This window comes from Microcebus murinus, chromosome 10 (genome assembly GCF_040939455.1).
Source record: "Microcebus murinus isolate Inina chromosome 10, M.murinus_Inina_mat1.0, whole genome shotgun sequence".
NCBI classification, from domain to species: Eukaryota; Metazoa; Chordata; class Mammalia; order Primates; family Cheirogaleidae; genus Microcebus; species Microcebus murinus.
Genome location: NC_134113.1, coordinates 20,996,238 through 21,014,992, shown reverse-complemented (window position 1 = coordinate 21,014,992; position 18,755 = coordinate 20,996,238). Strand labels below are relative to the sequence as shown.

General features: G+C 35.9%; 1 protein-coding gene across 10 annotated transcripts in view; it reads right to left on the bottom strand.

Annotated features, from left to right (window-relative positions):
• ANKS1B (ankyrin repeat and sterile alpha motif domain containing 1B) overlaps positions 1-18,755 on the bottom strand; it is a 1,022,908-nt gene that overhangs the window by 863,866 nt on the left and 140,287 nt on the right. For all 10 annotated transcript variants that reach the window (XM_012787601.3, XM_020287904.2, XM_012787602.3 and 7 more), the window contains exons 3-4: positions 17,963-18,119; positions 11,756-12,052 (exon numbers count right to left, since the gene is read on the bottom strand). In XM_012787601.3, coding sequence (XP_012643055.1) covers positions 11,756-12,052; positions 17,963-18,119 — 454 coding nt within the window. The remainder of the gene's footprint in view (positions 1-11,755; positions 12,053-17,962; positions 18,120-18,755) is intronic.

The window sequence follows — 18,755 nt, the reverse complement described above, 5'->3', positions numbered from 1 at the left end:
GGGTAGCGTCTACAGCATGAATACGCAGGATAAGGGATGATTCATGTTCCAGGCAGGATGAATCAGGATGACAAGAGATTTCATCACACTACTCAGAATAACATGCATTTAAAACTTATGATTTATTTATTTCTGGAATTTTCCATTTAATATTTTCAGACCATGGTTGACTGCAGGTAACTGAAACCATGGAAAGCAAAACCGTGGGTAAGGGGACACTACTGTATTCTAGACGATGAAAACACATAACCTCTACCATAAATAAACAATTCTCTTTCTGGAGAAAGCAGATGTAGAAAACCTGGGTTCCAGTGGAAGCTTGGCTTTTAGGGGCTATATAACCTTGGGAAAATCACTTAATATCATTGAAAATTCATCTATCCTGTAAATAAAAGAATTAAAAACCTAATAGTTATTGGGAAGGTTAAATAAGATAAACATACAACAAATAAGATTTTTAAAGTGTTTTATTAAACTATAAAGTGACAACAACTATTATTAATATTGCTACTAAAAATGCAATTAGAAAACCTATTTTAAAAAAATAACTTCAATGATGTTGATATCTTATAATTACATACACTTATATCCTTTACATTATTCTAAGATAAAAGTGCTATGTTAAATGGAACTAGTGTTTCCGTACAATGAATAAGAAGATACAAAATCCTTGAATAAAAATAGAAAAGGTTAGTAGATGATAAACATATTTTTAGCCTGTAAAAATGAATCCACTTTTACAAATCTAAGATTGATAGAATTAGCTTCTTTGGTAAGAGAACACAAGAACTGTCAAGATGGAATGGATTGTTCTCATCATTCTAAGGTAAATGGTGGTACCAGGAACCATTTACTGCTCACAGTGTTATCACAAATAGTATATAATTTAAATATGTCAAACCTCTGGACTTTTCCAAACATACGTTTATTCTGTAATAATGTCATTCTTTTCATCAGAGGTTAGAAAATTTTAAGAATATTTTACCAAGGCACAAAATAAGCTTTCTTTAAAATCATGTTCTCTGAAGTTTATCACACCCTACATAGAGCCAGCATCTAATATCATCCTTCAGACTAGCACTGTTCTGTATATCTCAGCATTCTGCCTCAAATCCACAACCCATAAATGGCCAGACCTTGAAAACCTGTATTCTCATGAAATATTTAGTCCAAACGTTCTACAAGCAAATAGAATGTATACAAAGAAATAACATTCAGCCAAGTGAACCCAAATCCTCCCACCCCTGAGATTTCAGTCCTGCTTTTCCTATGGATCAAACTTCTCCATTTTATTTAAATTAATCCTTTGAAATAAACATAATTTCCAAAATAGATAATCACACAGTTGAAAATACAAAAACACTTCAAGATTTATCTAATAACCAGATATGAAGCATACAACATCTCAGCTCCTTTTGGGGAAAAAAACAAAAAACAAACCCTCTGAACACAGTAGTGATAAAAACAGCCAAGTCAGAAGAACTGAGATGATATATATGTTATGCTAACATTAATAACTGAATTGCTCATAAGAGTAAAAGAAATTCAGTGATTGGAAATGTCTACTAAAGTCAAGTCTCAGTAGCACCAAAGCCAAGAAAAACAAGGTAAGTAGCAGCAAAGAGAGAAAAGAAGAGGATGTTCGTGTTTACAGCCCTGGGTTTTAGCTTCCTTTTTATTTTTGACCTTTTGTATTTCCGTGACTTCTGTGGAAGCTCAATTGTGCATTGAAAGGGATCTTTGTCGCATTTTATCTAGAATTTCTAGGTGTTTTTAAATGCCTTTTAGGTTATCTAATCCATCAAAGTGCCAAAACAGCAGATAGAAAAGGGATGTGAAGATATCAGAGCTTGGGTACACTGGTTCCCCCTTCTAAATTTAGCACTACAACCCTAACCTCCTGAAGCCTACTACAGAGAATGACCAGATAAAGGAAGAACAAGTCTTTATTAAAGGAGAAAATAAAGAAAGTAATGATGACAAGACATAAAGTGTGATTGTGGTGATGATGAGCAGAAAAAAATAGCACTGGTAGCATAAAACTATGAGAAGCAAGATCCACAACTATCGTAAGAAATAACAATCAGTGAATAAAGACAACCTTGATGGAGATAAAGGAAGAAAAGACAACTAGAAAATGGCATTTAACTCAGGAGTAAAATCCCCTGGTACCTTGACTGGTACAACTAGCTACATGGGCATCTCTTAAAAATAAAACAATTTAAAATATAACAACATCCTAGCTTTTGTCAACAAAATAGGATGTCTGAACAAGTCAGGAGGCAGTAGTTCTTTTGTAGCCTGCATTAGCTAGACTGTATCTATAGTGCTGTGTTCAACTGTGGGTATTCAACTTTTACAGTACTGTTGACGGATTAGTCTGTATCCAGAGAAGAGGTTCCCAAACAATAAAGAACCTAGAAAAATTACACAAAAAGAACAGCTGAAGGTTATGAGAAGGTTTAAACTGGGGGGAAAATGGCACAAGAGAAATATGATGTGTCTTCAAATAATTCAGAAATAACATTCCTCCCATTTGAAAGGAGACTTGTCCTCTTATTTAACGAGGGACGACTTGAAGCCTCTGTCGTTCCTTGTCCTCTCTTCCTTCACTTCTGCCTCAAAGGGAGCATCCTTTACCCTCATTACAGCTAATTCTCCATTTGTGTTCTTTATTCTATCATGTTCTGCTGCTTCTTGAATTTTGCTCATCAGGCATCTTCACCTTTTGCACCTTCAACGCATTATTTCCCCATAAATACACATGTCTTTCCACCACCCAGAAACTAAACAAACAATAAACGAAACTTCCTGTGAAACCGCTATTACTTCAAGCTTCTATCCCATATCTCACTTTTCTTTACTCCACACTTTACAAAGAGTCATCTTCCCTCTTTCAGGCACAATTTTTATCTAATTTTGTTGCTGCTGTATCCTCTGGCACACAGCAGACAATACCTCGCACACAGCAGGCACTCAATAAATATATGGTGAATGGATGAATTTATTATATGAAATTGTGCTGTTTTGGCATTCCTCTTGCTACTTCTTTACAGACCACTTTTTCCAGAAACTACCTAAATATTCTTTATTCAGCCTCTCCTCTCTCCCTACATTCTCTTTCTTGTAAACTCTTTTATTCCACGGTTTCATCTCTCATTTCTCTGAGGCTAGCCCCAAATAGAAACCACCTCTGACCCCTCGGCCTCAACTGCAGCTGCAAATTTGTTTCCCTTGCAATGTTTACTGCAATTTGTAATTTTTATGTTTGTATATGTGTTTATTTTCTGTCATCCCTACTAGTCTAATCAACTCGCTGAGAGTAGGAAACTAATCTTGTTTGTGAATCATAGTGCCTGAGAAGGCCGGGGTGGAGGGTCAGGACATCCTTACAGAGAAGCCAGGTTTCATTTAAAAGTAAAAGAAAGGGAATTGCTGGGTGGTGACTAAGATGGGTCAATGAAGGCATCCCTGTTAAGGTGACATTTGAGCAGACACATGAGGAAAGCAGGGGAGGAAGTCCTGTGGGTAATAAGGCAAAGGCCTCAAGCAGGACACAGTGTTCCAACGAGACCAAAGAGGCCAGTGTGGCTGAAGCTAAGTGAAAAAAGACAAAGAGTAATAGAAGGAGACTTCAGACAGATAATGGAAGCAGGTCATATAAGACCCTGTCAGCCACCGTAAGAACTTTGGCTTTTACTCTGAGTGAGATGGGAAACCAATGGAGGATTTTAAGCAGAAAAGTGAAATGACCTGACTTAACTTTAATGGGATCATTTCTGGCTGCTTTGTTGAAAATAGACCGAAGGGAGTCTGTTATGGACTGAATGTTTGTGTACCCCTAAAACTCACATGCGAAACCTTAACCCCTAGTGTGACTGTATTTGGATAGAAGTAGTTAAAGTTATAGAAGTAGTTAAAGTTAAATTAGGTCATAAGGGTGGGGCCCTAATCCAATGGAACTGGAGTCCTTATAAGAGGAGAAGATATCAGATCTCTCTCTCTCTCTCTCTCTCTCTCTCTCTCTCTCTCTCTCTCTCTCTCTCTCCTCTCTCTCCCTCCCTCCCTCCATTTGTACATGGAAGAAAGGCCATGTGAGGACACAGCAAAAAGGCAGCCATCTAACAAGCCAGGAAGAGCCACCACCAGAATCAAACTGGCAGAACTTTGATCTTTGATCTTGGACTTTCCAGCCTCCAGAACTGAGAGAAAATAAAGTTCTGCTGTTTGAGCCACTCAGCCTACAGTACTTTGTTATGGCAACCTGATCAGACAATATAGAGGCAAAGGAAAAAGCAGGAAGATAAGTAAGGTGGCAAAAGATTATCAGAACTTGGGGTACAGTGGTAATAGTGAAGGTAACGTAAAGCAGTGAAATTCTACATATAGTGTGAACACAGAGCCAATAGGATTTGCTGAGGGACTGAGTGTAAAATGTGAAGAAAACTCTGAAGCTTTAGGCCAAACAACTAGAAGGATGGCATTGCCATTTTCTGAAATGAGAAAGACTAGGTGATAGGTAAATTGGGGGAGAAATAGATACAGAAGATAAATCTGAAGTTTGGGAAATGCTGAGGTCGATATGCTTGTCATCAAGTTGATACATCTAGTAGGTAGGGATAATGCACACTGATTTAGAGTTCACGGTGAAGTCTATAATGAAGAAATAAACTTGGTAGTTGTCAGATAAAGATGATATTTGAAGCCAAGAGATTGGGTGAGGTCAACTAGGAAGCAGGTATATACAGAGAAGAAAAGATGCCTGGGCACTAAGGCCTGCTTAGAGATCAAGAAGATGAGAGCAGTTAGCCATGGAATGGGAATATGAAAGATTACACTACCGGCCCCCCTTTTTATATGTCATGTGCCATATTGACTTTGCAGTTCTTACCACTTACATGAGTGGAGTTATTTCTCCACCTTTTGATTTGAGACTTGGTTTTGTAACTTGCTTTAGTCAATGGATGGTAGCTAACATGAGGCCAACAGAGGCCCAAAATGTGCTTGCTCAGTGGGGCTTATACCACACCCAGGCTAGACCCAGGAGGAAGAAAACAGATACATGGAGCAGAGCTAACTTACAGCACCCGGCAGAGCTTCCCTAGCGTCATCTTCAAGAAGAAGCCACCAGTGAACTAAATGAGAACCAAAAGAGAGTGGCATCTCAGAGGTCAAAAGAAAAAAGTAGTTCAAACAAGAGGGAAGGATCAACTTTGACAATGCTGACGATGTAAGTGAGATGAGCAATAAGGACGGGCTGTTGGGTCTAACAATAGAGCCGCCACTGGACACCTTGACAAAAGGCAAAAAACAAGGACTTTTAAAAGAATAAGGGATTTGGAGTGGCTTCAAGAGAAAATGGAGGAAAGGAATTTGATGGCAATGAGTAAAACAAGCCTGTCTAAATATGTTGCTATCTTTACAGCTCCCCCTTTGGGAGCAGAGAAAGGTGATGGTGACTAGAAGGAAAATGTGGGATCAAGAAGGAGGTTCTTTTAAAGATGGGAAATGTTACAACATCTTTATGTCCATATGGGAAGGACACAGTTGAGAAAGAAAAACTCACAGTATTAGAGAGAGAGAATATTTGCCAGAGCAAAGTATCCCAACAGACAGAAAAGAGTAGGATCTGATGCACAAGGAGAGGAGTTAGCCTTAGATATAAACCTAAAAGGTTCATATTAAGTACCAGAAAGGAGAGCAGATATACGTACATTGGCAAGCATGATGGTGGAAATCTGTGACTGCTTCTGTTTTCTTGGTGAAATAAAAGCAAAGTCATGATCAGAGTGACATAACAGAGAAGGAGGTGTTGAAGTTTTGAGAGGAGAGAAGTTGTGAAATCATCATCTGAGGAAGTCAGAGAAAGTAATGGATTATAATGGATAAAGTAATCTGTCCATTTATGTATATCTTATTTCTCCTGCCATTATAAGTCTTTGAGAGCAAAAACTGTACCTTACTCAGCATTGCACTTAACAGCTCCTAGCAGGGAAACTTGTGCTCTTTATAAATTTTCTGTAATTTTACTTTCATTCCCTTTAATATTTGTATAAAGTCTAAAATGGCTTGATGTTTTGACAGTTCTTTAACTCTTCTAATTTCAATAAGAGAAACCTATAACAAACACACACAAAGCACTAGCATAATACAGCATCATCACTACCTGGTTACCCAAAATCGAGTTTAAAATCCACAGAAATAATTGCTAATTTCAAAAGAAAATTGCCAATTTGACCTTACTCTTAATATCTTAATATGATTCATTCTCTTTAATAAGAAATCTTAAAAGACTAAAGAGATTATAAAAAACATATAATAAGACATTTGCCAAAACAGGAATTAAATTGTTTACTAGTTCAAATAGGTGTTATAATTTTAAATTGTTTAGAGAAATGAAGCAGAAAATAAAACTTCTAGAGAAAAGACTAACATAAATGCTATATTGAAAAAACATATGCTATTATAAGGAAAAGACAACATCATCCAAATCCATCTATAAATTTGATTTACTCACAATAACTTGAATAACAAAGTCTAAAAGTACATTATTATAATTTATCAAATGGGATTATCTCTAAGACTCCTAATTACCAACTGGTAAACTAGAGAAATTTAATGAATATTAAATCCATTGAAACAGTTTAAGGTTACTGGCTGCCATTGTTCACTCTCAGCCAGTGAGGATATCAACAAACTACTTAATATTGACAATAAATGTTGGCGTGAATGCAGAGAGATAGGAACACTCATACACTGCTGGTGGGACTGCAAACTAGTGCAGCCTCTGTGGAAAGTAATATAGAGATACCTCAAAGAGCCACAAGTATAACTACCATTTGATCTAGCAATCCCATTACTGGGCACATACCCAGAAGAACAAAAAACATTCTATAAAAAAGACATCTGCACTAGAATGTTTATAGCAGCACAATTCACAATTATAAAGATGTGAAAACAATCCAAGTTCCCAGCAATCTATGAGTGGATTAATAAAATGTGGTATATGTATACCATGGAGTTCTACTCAACCACAAAAAACAATGGCGATCTAGCACCTCTTATATTATCCTAGATAGATCTGGTGCTCATTCTACTAAGTGAAGTATCACTAGAATGGAAAAACAAGCACCACATGTACTCACCATCAAATTGGTATTAACTGATCAACACTTAAGTGCACATATAATAATAACATTCACCGGTATCAGGCAGATGGGAGGGGGGAAGTGGGGATGGGTATATACACACCTAATGGGTGCAATGCATACTGTCTGAGGGATGGACATGCTTGAAGTCCTGACTTGGATGGGGCAAAGGCAATATATGTAACCTCAACATTTGTACCCCTGTAATATGCTGTAGTAAAAAAAATTTTTTTAACTACTTGATATTAAAAAATTCTGGATGCGAACAAAGGCTTGGATCAGGTGGCAACAGCAGGAATGGACAGAATGAGATAAATGCAGGAGACATTTTAAAACAGAAATGACCAAGCCTGGTTACCATCTGAATAGCTGCCCACACGTAGTCAGTTAGGATACTTCCAAATTACATGTTGAGACAGAGCTTGATTATTTACTCTTCATTTGGCAAACAAGTCAGTCAAAGACAAGAACAGGGAGATAAGAGGAACAAATAAAGCCTACAGGAAATATGGAATTATGTAAATAGGCCTAACATAAAAATCATAGACATTCCTAAAGGTGAAGAAGAAAATACACAAGGGTTGGGAAAACCTATTTGAGGGAATAATTGAGGAAAACTTTCTGGTCTTGCTAGAAATTTAGAAATCCAGGTACAAGAAGCTCAACAGACTCCTGGGAGATTCATCCCAAAGAGGCAATCACCACGACACACAGTCATCAGACTGGCCAAAGTTAACACAAAGGAGGAACTCCTACGAGCTGTAAGGTGAAAACATCAGGTAACTTACAAAGGAAAACCCATCAGACTAACCGCAGATTTCTCAACGGAGACCTTACAAGCCAGAAGGGATTGGAGGCCCATTCTCAGTCTTGTCAAACAGAATAATGCTCAGCTTAGAATTTTGTACCTTGCAAAACTAAGTTTCTTATATGAGGGAGAAATAAATACTTTCACAAACAAGCATACACTGAGGGAATTTATCAAGACCAGACCCACCCTGGAGGAAGTACTAGGATCTGCATCATACATCAATCAGCACAACAGACACCCGCTGGTGTAAAATCATCCGAAAGTTCAGAGCCCAGATAGTATAATGGCTCAAGAAGTAAAACAAAGCAATAAGGTTCTATTCAATGGGATGAACAGAAATCCACCCCACTTATCAATTTCTTTCAGTAAATGTGAACAACTTGAATTCCCCACTCAAGAGATACAGCCTGGCTGAATGGATAAAAAAAATACAAATCAAATTCTGCTGTCTCCAGGAAACACATCTAAACCACAGGGACTCGTGTAGACTCAAGGTGAAGAGATGGAAAACAATATTCCATGCAAATAAAGAACAAAAGAAAGCTGAAGTAGCCATTCTCATATCAGATAATAGACTTCAAAGCAACCATAGTAAAGAAAGACAAAGATGATCATTATATTATGGTAAAGGGAGCAATTCAACAAGAAGACATAACAATCCTAAATATTTATGCACCTAATACAGGCATGCCCAGATTCATAAAACAAACCCTACTAAATTTAACAAAGTGATAAATAGCAACATTATAATATCTGGGGACTTCAACACCCCACTGACAGAACTGGATAGATCCTCCAAGCAGAAAATTAACAAAGAAACACTGGACTTGAATGGAACTCTAGAAAAAAACAGGCCTAACAGACATTTATAGAACATTCTACCCAGAAGCTACTGAATATATGTTCTTCTCATCATCACGTGGAATATCCTCTAAGATTGATCATAACTAGGCCACAAAACATGTCTCAACAAATTTTTAAAAAAAGAAATTATATCGTGTATCTTCTCAGACTACAGAGGAATAAAATTAGAAATCAACTCCTACAGAATTACTCAACTCTACACAAAGTCATGGAAATTAAACAATCTATTGCTGAATGATGACTGGGTCAAGGAGGAAATTAAGAGGGAAATAGAAAGATTCCTCAAACCAAATGACAAAGAGGACACGAGTTATCAAAATCAATGGGATTTTCAAGAACCTCTTCAAATGTCACTTCCTTCCATGTTTTCCCACATTCTCCCTCTTAAAATCTGTATCTTCCTCAACAGCTCCACAGTTCTTTGTTTTAGCATTTATTATATGCTAAAGGAGTTATTCTTGCAAATTTTTTGTCTCCTCCACTAAATTTTGGGTAGAGATCTTTTTGATTTTTTTATTCTCCAAAAAGCACAAAATACAATGTTTTACACACAAAAAATATATACCATATACATTTATAAAACTGTATCTCTACCTGCTTTCCCTTCTGGTCATGTCATCTAGTACCAAACACAAAAAGAGATTGACTGTGAACACCAAGAGGCTTACTGACCTCAGTCATACAGAAAATCCTTGAGGGTAAAGCAGTCTGTACAACCAAGTTTAGAATATTCCAGAAGTGTTATCAAAGAAGTAAATCAAGATTAGAGAAATTCAACATTTAGACAATAAATATCTAGTTTATCATTAAACAACCTTTAAGAAAGTAACTTTGTGAGCCACCTATAATAGTAAACACATATCTACCTAATCTTTCAATAATCCTTTAAGGGGAAAGACTTTTTTCCCCTTAATATGAGGGTTAGAAAAAAATTCTTGTGTTTATTTGCAAGGCTGCCAAAGTTGAATGCATAAGAAATTGAGAAAAGATATTACAAATATCTAAACAACTAAATAATAGAGGCAAAACTCTAAAGAAAATTCAGAGTGCCAGCCTTAAACGTGAAATTAGAAAGCCTAAGATGTTTTTAAATTCCATAAAGAAAACCCTGGAGAGACAGGATCTGAACAATTCCTAGGAAAAATTACCCCAGAATTGAGCACTAATTCTACCTAGAGTATGTAGATTGTTTGCAAAATTGGTCACATTTATTTCCTATGGGTATTTATACTGCTTTTACAGTTAACATCCTCCTCCGATCCAGAGGTAGAGTCTGTTCTCCCACTCCTTGAATGTGAGTAGTCTTTGTGACTTGTTGTGGCCAGCTCAACACAGCAGAAGTGATGGTGTGTTTGTTCTAAGCCTATGCCCCAAGAAGACTTGCACAATTCTGTTCTCTCTCCTAGAACCATACATGTCATGTGAATGAGCCCAGGCTGACCTGCTGAATCATGACAGACATGTGGCAGTCTCACCCAGCACCCCAGACAATTTCTAGACAACCTCTGACACAGAAATGTATAACTGACTTAGAGTTGATCCTACACACAAGAGAAACCAGCCAAGACCAGAAAAACTGCTCAACTGGGCTTAGACTACATTACCAATCCCAGATTTGTGAGCTAAATAGGTAGTTATTGTGTTAAGCAATTAAGTTTTAAGACAGCATGATATACAGTAATAGCTTAGTAATAAGAGGAGAAGGTCACAATCTGGCAGGAACCAAAAGGGTCTTTGGGAGAGATAGAATGCTGCTATCAACTTGGAAGCCAAGACACAACCACAAAAGGAGAAAATGGTAGATACGTAGGTGGGTAAATGAATGAATGAATAATAAATAAATAAATAAAAGACTAACCCTAGAGTTAGGCTAACTTAAGACAGATAATAAAAGTAGGTTGCTGGGAGGCCGAGGCGGGAGGATTACTCAAGGTCAGGAGTTCAAAACCAGCCTGGGCAAGAACGAGACCCCGTCTCTACTAAAAATAGAAAGAAATTAATTGGCCAACTAAAAATATATAGAAACAATTAGCCTGGCATGGCGGTGGATGCCTGTAGTCCCAGCTACTCAGGAGGCTGAGGCAGGAGGATTGCTTGAGCCCAGGAGTTTGAGGTTGCTGTGAGCTAGGCTGACACCACGGCACTCTAGCCTGGGCAACAGAGTTAGACTCTGTCTCAAAAGAAAAAAAAAAAAAAAAGTAGGTTGCTCTTTCTTTGTAGAGAAACAAAAGCTACCCCAAGTCTTCCTCCAAAAGCTATTCTTCCCCCAAGCCTCAACTCAAATCACACCTCTGCAATAATATTTTTTCTGAATGCCCTTAGGCATAGTGATCATTCTTTCATTAGTTACGTATAGACAGTGCATTATAGTGGAAAGAGATCTGGACTTTAATCAGTGAGTCTAAATTCATATTCCAGTTTTATCAGCTGTATGTCCTTAGGCAAATTTCTTAAGCCTTTGAATCTGATTCCTCATCTCTTAACTGGAACTTAATAGCTCACAATCCCACAGGACAGCTGTAAGAATTGAATTCGAAATGTATGAACATGCTAAACACAAAGCACATACCCAGAAATGTCAAAGTGAATTTTGTTTCATTCATTAAACTTAGACTGAATTCCTAATGTATGTCAGGCTGTGTGCTAGATCCTGAGAGAGAGGAAACATTACCATGGAGGCCACACAAAACTGCCATGTACTAGGAAATTTTCATGTAGATAGCCCTCAAATTAGAATGAGGTTAGAGATTATGCCTTATAGCTCTTCACGTCTTCCAAAACCCTGTGTTTTAGAGTACCCTGAATGTAGTAGTTACAAAAATACCTGTGGACAATTTGATTAAAAGAGTGATACATATAAGTTTTAACATCTGTATCTCAAAGCAAAGCAAGAGCATCATCACTTTTAAAACATAGCCAAAAGAAGACTCACTTGACAGCTCACATCCATTCCTGCCTCCAATAGCACCTGTACGACTGCCTTGTGGCCATTGCGAGCAGCAAGGTGAAGTGGCGTGTGCTTTCGAGTGTTGCAGCTCATTAAGTTCGGGTGTGCGCTGATGATCATTTTGACCACTCGAAGCCGTCCGTAGAGTGCCGCCAGGTCCAAAGGTGTCTCAAGCTTACTGTTCCTAATCGTAGGGTCAGTGAGCTCTTCTAGAAGAACAGCAACTACTTCGGAGTGTCCATATTGAGCTGCGCAGTGTAGGGCAGTTTCATTTTCATTGTTCTAAGACAAAGATTTTTTTTAAAAAGGCATGGTTTCAGAGACTTAAATTAGTTAACAAAATCTAATCACAGTAATTTAAAACTTGAGATGCTTTGAATATATGAGTTTAAGATTTATCTTTTAATAAGTATGCCTAACTGAATTTTATATTTAATAAAAAAAAGTATCTATCATTCATTATATCAGGAGTATCATCATTTATTTTTATCACTTTAATAGGAAAAAAAAATCAAACTTTTCCATGCATCATATATTCCAACTTCCAAGAATGATAAATGAGTTTAGCCCTTTTGTCAGTGGCCCTGCTGGGCCCAGATGGCCGGTGTTATCTGCACTGTGCATCACATCCCCATGACATTTGCTAATGACAGAGATTAATAACAATTACAGCATACTTTTAATAGACTGGCTTTCCAAAACACAGTTGAGATGGTAAATGCTTGATGATAGAAGATTTATAGAAAGGTTTCCCAGATTAAGTTTCATTTTATTTTCCATATAAGTAAAAATCATTGCTTCTTTTGCAAAGAGAAGGAAGACATCCTGGCCCCAAGATAAAATACTATCTTTTTGAAACATAATTATGGATGAAGAGGCAGAACTACCATCACAGTACTACATGTGCAGCTTTTAAGTGTTTCAGTTGAAAATCAATGAGATTTTCCTAGAAATTTAGCAAGATAAAAAAATGTTAAGATAGAGAAAACTGAAACCATTTGCAAGGCAGATGGACCCTTCAGACCATTTGGGCAGATAGTATAAATAGACAGGGTATGGCTATGTCAGGAGGCAAAAGCGTCAGTCATGAGAAATGTGAATCAGAAATTTTAGCAACAAAAATGCAATGATCCTAAATGAGGGTTCTGGAGAGAAAGAGTGGCTGCCACCATCAGTCATCACAGCTAATGTTATATACCAGACACAGCTGCATTTCATGTTTACTCATGTAATTCTCATTAGGAGATAGATACTATTAATATCATTATCCTCATTCTACAGATGAGGAAACTGAGGCGCTGAGTAGTTGAATAACTAGCCTTTGATTATATAGCCATTTACTGGTGGAGCCAGGATTTGAACCCAAGCAGCCTAGACCCAAAGTCGGAGCTTTTAACCACTACACATACCACCTTCCACAATAACAACTATTACTGCTATCATTTCCTGAGTGTAAAACTTTTTTTTGTCCATGTAGTTACCATTTCTGGTGATCTTTATTTTTTTTTTTTTTTCATTTCAAAATATTTTTTTTTATTTTGAGTACAAATGTTTGTGGTTACATAGATCACTTTTGTAATGCTTGAGCCAGGGCTATAAGTGTGCCCCTCACCCAAATAGTGTTCACTGTAGGTAGGTTTTCGCCTATCCCTTCCCCAATATTCCCCCTGCTTGATTTCCACTGAGTTTTACTTCCCTCTGTGCACATGTGTGGTCACTGGTTAGTTCCAATTTAATAGCGAGTACATGTGCTATTTGTTTTTCCATTCCTGAGATACTTCACTTAGGATAATAGTCTCCAGTTCCATTCAAATTGTTGCAAAATAAAAACTTTGTATTTATTGTCTCATACAATAAATTAAATTAAATTAAAATTGTTAACTATTACAACAATCCTACAAGATTGAAATTATTAGCTCCACTTCATGGACAAGGCAACTAAAATACAGAAAGGTTAAATTACATATCCAGGCAGAATCAGGATCTTTCATAACCTACATCTGTCAAAATCCCAAACCCATACTCTTTCCACTATACCATGCTGCCTTCCATGTGTTGCCATACTGTCAATGAAAAAGAGCTGAAAATTAGTCATCTGAAAGTGTAATTTCTAGAGATTCTGCTCAGAAAAACACCGAGTTAGAATAGGAAGTAGCTGGTTAGATAGCTGTTCTAACCACAACTAAAGGACAAGGAGAGTTGAAAGCCTAACAAATCATAATGGTCCAGAAAGTAACTCAGGCTTGCTCTGGATGATAGAAGAATGCAGATAAGTTGAGAATCTAGAAGGAAGATTCAAAACCTTAAGAAGAGTGACAAGGGGAAAAAACCACTAGTAGAAGCTTCTCACTACTTCATATTTCAAATAAGTATCAAGAAAGGGTATTGGAGGGTCAAAGCCAGAGGAAAAACCTATTCCTTGGAGACAGTCAATGAAAAGTTAAGATCCGATAGATGGGAACCCAGCTGCAGATATTTCTTCAATCATCAGTATACTTCAATCATGACTTGTGCTTGGTTTCAATGTGTTACCATAATCTACTTCTTCATAAAGACTGACTACATACAGGTTTAGACTACTTGATTTTCTTATCTGGCTATGTTTCATAAGCCTGATAAGAAAACCAACCTTATTACTTCATGTCATGAAAATATAACATAGAAATATGCCTCCTGACCAACCCAAATTTCCCCTTGGTCCGAAAGAGATTCAATCTCATTTTTCAGAATACAGCACCTCTTTGAGAAAAGAGAAAGAACAATTATGAAATAATGATTCTCAAAGGCCTCTCCACTTTTCCAGAGCCCTTAGCCTAGGAAATTATAAGAATAAAATTGAAAATTTTTTCTAATAATACCAATTATCACTGTTGAGATCTCAAGAGAAATTGTTTCAATCATTCAAGACCTACTCGGGATATTCACAGATTTTATCCATAATCAGCACATACTTGGACTATCCCATCAGTGGAGACCACAACTGGTGGTACCTTTACAAAGGTAATGATTATATACTTGTGCCCACACTCGCTAGTGGCCTAAAAAAACATGAAACATCTAATTTGAAATAAATACTCTGTAATTAATATTTGCTAGAATGTCTACACAGAATATTCTTAAAAGGTTTTAAATTTCTTCTTTTCACCAAATGAGTGTTCTCTGAAAAATCAAGACACTTCCAGACAATGGATGGCAAAACGAAATGGGCTGACAAAAGCTACTGACCAAAGATCTTGCTTCAAGGTAAAACATCTGACAAGAAAGAATTGGGTTCGAGTTTTGATGAAGAGCAAAGGTAATGTATATTTGAGATAAGGCTCCTCTGGCTTTTACTCTGATGTTAAAACAAAGGGGAAAAAAAGAGGAGAGTAGGTGAAAAGGGAGATAAATGAATGTACAGAGAAATAGAAATTTGAAACATACATAACATCAGAATAAAGGAAATAATAAATCAGTTGACAAAAGATAGGATGTAGCCATTATAAAAACCATAATCAGGGTACACTTTGTTTTTCAAAATTATGTCACTCTAAATTGATCACTAATTCTAGAGCAGTATAGAATGGTGGACAGTTCCTAAGGTAAAGCGCTAAAACGCACCACTTATTAGCAACAGTATGTCACATGATCTCTCCAAACTTATCTGTACAACAAGAATATCTACCTTCCCTATAAATCTTACAGTGTAGTTTATAAACCAAAAGAGGTAACATATGAAAATGCTTTATAAACTTTAAACATTAAAATGTAAAATAGGATTATTTTTAAGGAAAGCTTCATTAGGAACCAAAGATACTTTCAGAAATCACAATGAAGCCTTGACTATGATGTATCATTTTATCACCATACATACTGTGACATTATGGTCAAGTTACTGAATCTCTCTTAGGCTGTTTCCCCATATATAAAGTAGGAATATACACTTTTGTCACTGGCCTGAAATAACTAAAAATAAAAAAAAAAAAATAAAGTAGGAATGATAATTAATATCTACCTCATTAGGCTGCTATAGGGCTTAGCAAGATAACAAAGATGAAGTACTCTGCACAATGCCTGGCATATAGGAAACAACCCGTTAAGTGGTAGGATTTAGGATAACAATACCAATGTGCTATTGTACAGGGCTCTGGAGTTAGAGAGACCCGAGTGCAAGACTGTTTCTGTTTTAGTCACTCAGTAACATGTAGCCTTAGACAAGTTATTTAGCTTTACTGAGCCTAATTTCTCATCTATAAAATAGGAGTGATGATATCACTTCAGAAGATTATTGTTAATAATTAATTAAATAACACTTTATACATGAAAGTACTTAGAACAGTGCCTGGCTTATCATATGCCTCAATAAAAGTTATCCTTTTTGTTTCTTCCCTCTATTACTTAAATACGTAAAGGTGTATATTTAGCTAGAATATTTCTGTCCCATTCAGAAGGAAAAGAAAGAAAGAAAGAAAAAGGAAGGAAGACAGGCAGGCAAGCAGGAAGGAAGGCAGGAAGGCAAGCAAAAACTAAAAGTTACTTATAAAAATAAAATTCCCACATCAGAAAGTTTCAAGACAAATGGCATGGAATGGGAGAACTATGTTAAGATACTTTTAACTAGCTGCCATTAAAAACCACAACACAAAGCAACAGAAGTAAACAAAGAACTTTGAACTCCAGTCTCCTTAAAAAGACATTTTTTATAATCTAATTGACGTGTTCACTACTACCAAAAACAAGTATTTCTCTTTAAAACATACCATTATAGTTATAAGTCACTTAAAATTTTTAACTTTTAAATATAAATACTATATGGTTTTTTCTTATTTTCATGCCATTTAAAACATCTTATTTGTAAAAACTAACATCCTCTTGTTTACCCTTGGCTTGTTTTTCCATTTTATCACTTCGGGCTCGCTTTGCAGCATTCAGACAGTTTTAAGAATAACCACCAGATGGCCTATTCCATAAATGATCTAACTTTTGGTTTTCTAAGGAACAGAAGAGTATTCTCATAAATTTCCTTTTAGCATGATATGATGATAAAGATAGCCATATCTGTCACTTTTTAAAAATAGAGTGTATTCTCTTTTTTAAAAGTTCTGCATTTTTGTAACCTGCAAACATAGAAATTTTTATTGTGCTAGATATTAATGAGATACTTTTCCAATTAATATAATGATTTTCCTGATTAGTCCTTTCAATAATTTCACTTTGTTGGGAAAAAAAAAGTATTTTTCTTCTTTTTGCTGGCTAAAGTATTGTTACTTTTCGTTTTTTGTCTGAATTTCAATCAAAAGCCTGCAAAGTCTGTATCCATTTGAACAATATGCTAATTGTACTTGATTAGATGTGTTTGCCCTAGAATAACCTACTTGCATTGATATTGGACAGCTGCCAACCTGAAGCTTAATGTCATGGTTGTAATTCAATTGCTGGACTGCATGCTGGTTTTCAAATATAGTTTTACAAAATGAGAACAGTAGGGGGCATGCAGAGCTCAAGATGTTTGTTATCATACTGTATTAGGGGACCATATTTTACTTTCTAGAATCTGTGGTCTTATCTGTTTAAAATACTGAGAATGGCATTTCTTTTTAAATATGTCTGTTATGTGCAATATAGCTATTATGTACTCACAAATACTTGACTGTATCTGTCAGTATCATGGTGCTGCTATGTTTACTCAACTTACTTGGGGGAGGTGTATAGATAAACAGAAAATTTTCAACTTAATTATGACTAGCAACGGGATACACTGTATTTTGCATTTTGATTCACAATAGTGTACTTAACTGTGAAAGTGCTCTGTAAATGCTAAAGCATTATGTAAATGATAACTATGATCATTGTTTTAGCATTTAAAATTATATTAAGAAACACTCCACTGCTCATTACAAATGTGAATTCTGTTCTATCTTTAAATATTCAACAGCCATAAAATGGATGATTATATAAGACAGGCAAAAATATTACAACTACTTCCTTTATGTGGAATTTTCTCAATAACAAAATATCTTTACAAATGCCCAACTTAATGTTTGTATATCATATCCAAATGCCAAAGAATTTTTCAAATCTCTCCTTGAGGAAATTCAGCTGTGGAAAGGTCTTTGGCAGGGTAAAGCTAAAAATAATCAATTTTTCAATATGGCTTTGCCTTTGCAAAACTCTGAAAAAATTACAGCATGAGCAAACATTTGATAAGTGCACCTGTTCATTGACTCTGGAATGTGATGGTCCGTGATGAATAAGAATCTTCACAATTTCCACATCTCCTTTCCAGGCAGCCAGATGAATAGGAAAATAACCTTTGTTGTCTGCTACATTTGTTGATGCCTCATATTGAAGTAGTTTGAGAACTATGTCCCTAAGAAGAAAAGAAAAAGAAAAAGAACACAACAGAAAAGAAAATATGCTGAACACAAATTTTATTAAATAGATAATTATCAAGAATATTAGATCTGGCTAATAGTAATTTAGAGTAATCATTCAAGATACTAAAACATAAAATTGGGTTTAACAGTTTGCCTACTCGATATTTGGCTATTTTACTTACCTGAAAAACAACCCCCAGCACCACCACCACACACAAAGCATTAACTAATCAATGAAACTACTTAATAGAATTCATTTATGCTAAATTTATCTTATCTCATTAACTAAATTAAGTAAAATAAATAAAAAGCATTCCTCCTCTCATTCTTAAAAAAAGAGGTCTTTCCAAATAGCCCACATCTGAGATTTAGCTTGAAAGAAAAGTTGAAGTTAAAAGCAAACTCCGTGTTTACAAAAAAAAGTTATCATAATACCAAAGAGATGTTCACAGAATTTATACATCATTTCTATAGAGAATAGGAATAAGAAATTGAAGATATATATAAAAGAGAAGGATGGTATCTAAGAGACCCAGAAAAGCTAGCTATTATACTAGGTCAGCGTAAAAAAAAAATTAATAACTTTTTAGCCATGAGACACAACATACTTTGAATGTGCCTTGTTCATA